The sequence below is a fragment of the Limulus polyphemus genome, unplaced genomic scaffold, assembly GCF_000517525.1.
Source record: "Limulus polyphemus unplaced genomic scaffold, Limulus_polyphemus-2.1.2 Scaffold16566, whole genome shotgun sequence".
Classification (NCBI taxonomy): Eukaryota; Metazoa; Arthropoda; class Merostomata; order Xiphosura; family Limulidae; genus Limulus; species Limulus polyphemus.
The window spans coordinates 384-1,618 of NW_013682176.1; the positions used below are offsets into that span (position 1 = coordinate 384).

Sequence of the window (1,235 nt, forward strand, 5' to 3'; positions counted from 1 at the left end):
ACCTCTGTTTCTATGCGTAGCTTACTTTGGGTAAGAGATATTTCAGTGTTGTAAGTTCTTAAGAAATCTTGCCCTGTAATACCATCTGTGTCTAAGTCTATATGCTTACAGATGTAAAACGAATGACTTAGCTCTAGGTTTCCTACTTTTAATTGCATATTATATCTACCTAATGTCTTAACAGGGTGTCCTGTTATAGACGTTAAAATACTTCTGGAAACTTCTTTCCAAGCATTATCTAATAATGTCGGGTTTCTATCTACTAGTTCGGAACTTAGTAGAGACGATCGAGCACCCGTATCAACCAATAACCGACATGCTATACCTTCTATTTCTACTTGAACTACTGGTGATACTTCATTAATAGCATGAATACCCGATCGTTTATCCCATACTGCCGGAACTACTTCTATTTTCGCTCTGCAATCCCGGCGGGGATTACGTTTTTTGGACCTTTAGAGAAGGTAGGTTTACTATTAGTAAACCTTCTTCCATAGGTTCCAGCCTTTGGGGCTTTTCCATTTTCAATTTTTCGTGGGCGTCGACAGTCACGTTCCATGTGACCTTTAATGCCACAGTTATAGCACACTGTCTGCTCATTTCGTTTTGCTGATTTCTTGAAGCAATTTTTGGCTAGATGTCCAACTTTTCCACAGTTGTAACACTGGAAGCTATCGGACTTATTCTGCAACTTTGTATCCGACGGATTAGACTTGTCTAAGTTATTAACTGTATTTATAGGCGAATATTTCGAATATTTGTTTGTCGTATATAATTGCTTTTCTCGTAGCTCTTCTTGTGTAGCTACTTCTATTAAATCTAACAATGTTGCTTGAGCTTTATTTGCTTCATTTACATGTTGCCTAGCTGCATTGCTATACAGCCCTCTCTCGTACTCCGATTTTAGAGTATCCTGCAACATATCCTTGCTAGGACGTGCATAAGCTTGGCGTAACCTATTGCCTAGCTCCTGTAGCTTGTGCCCGAAAACTCGGACTGATTCGCCACGTTGTTGATGAAGGTTACGAAGTTCAGTTAGAATAACATTAGTGGAATCTCGTGTCCTGTATTCCTGTAATAACTTACGCACTAAGTACTGATAGTCTGTTGTTTCTCTAAGTTCGCCATAAGCCCTAATATAGCGCTTTGCTTCTCCTGCTGTTCTTAAACGCAGTATATCAGCTTTCTGGGCATCCGTCCAGCCTGATATCCTTGCTGCTTCCTCTAAGGAATCT

General features: G+C 39.9%; 1 protein-coding gene across 1 annotated transcript; it reads right to left on the minus strand.

The window, feature by feature from the left end:
• Positions 1-409: 409 nt before the first annotated feature.
• On the minus strand, positions 410-1,233 carry LOC111084318 (the record flags this gene model as incomplete). Its single annotated transcript, XM_022381064.1, has 1 exon — positions 410-1,233. A coding segment is annotated over one exon (824 nt), but the record flags the coding sequence as incomplete, so codon positions are not given.
• Between the last annotated feature and the right edge of the window lie 2 nt (positions 1,234-1,235).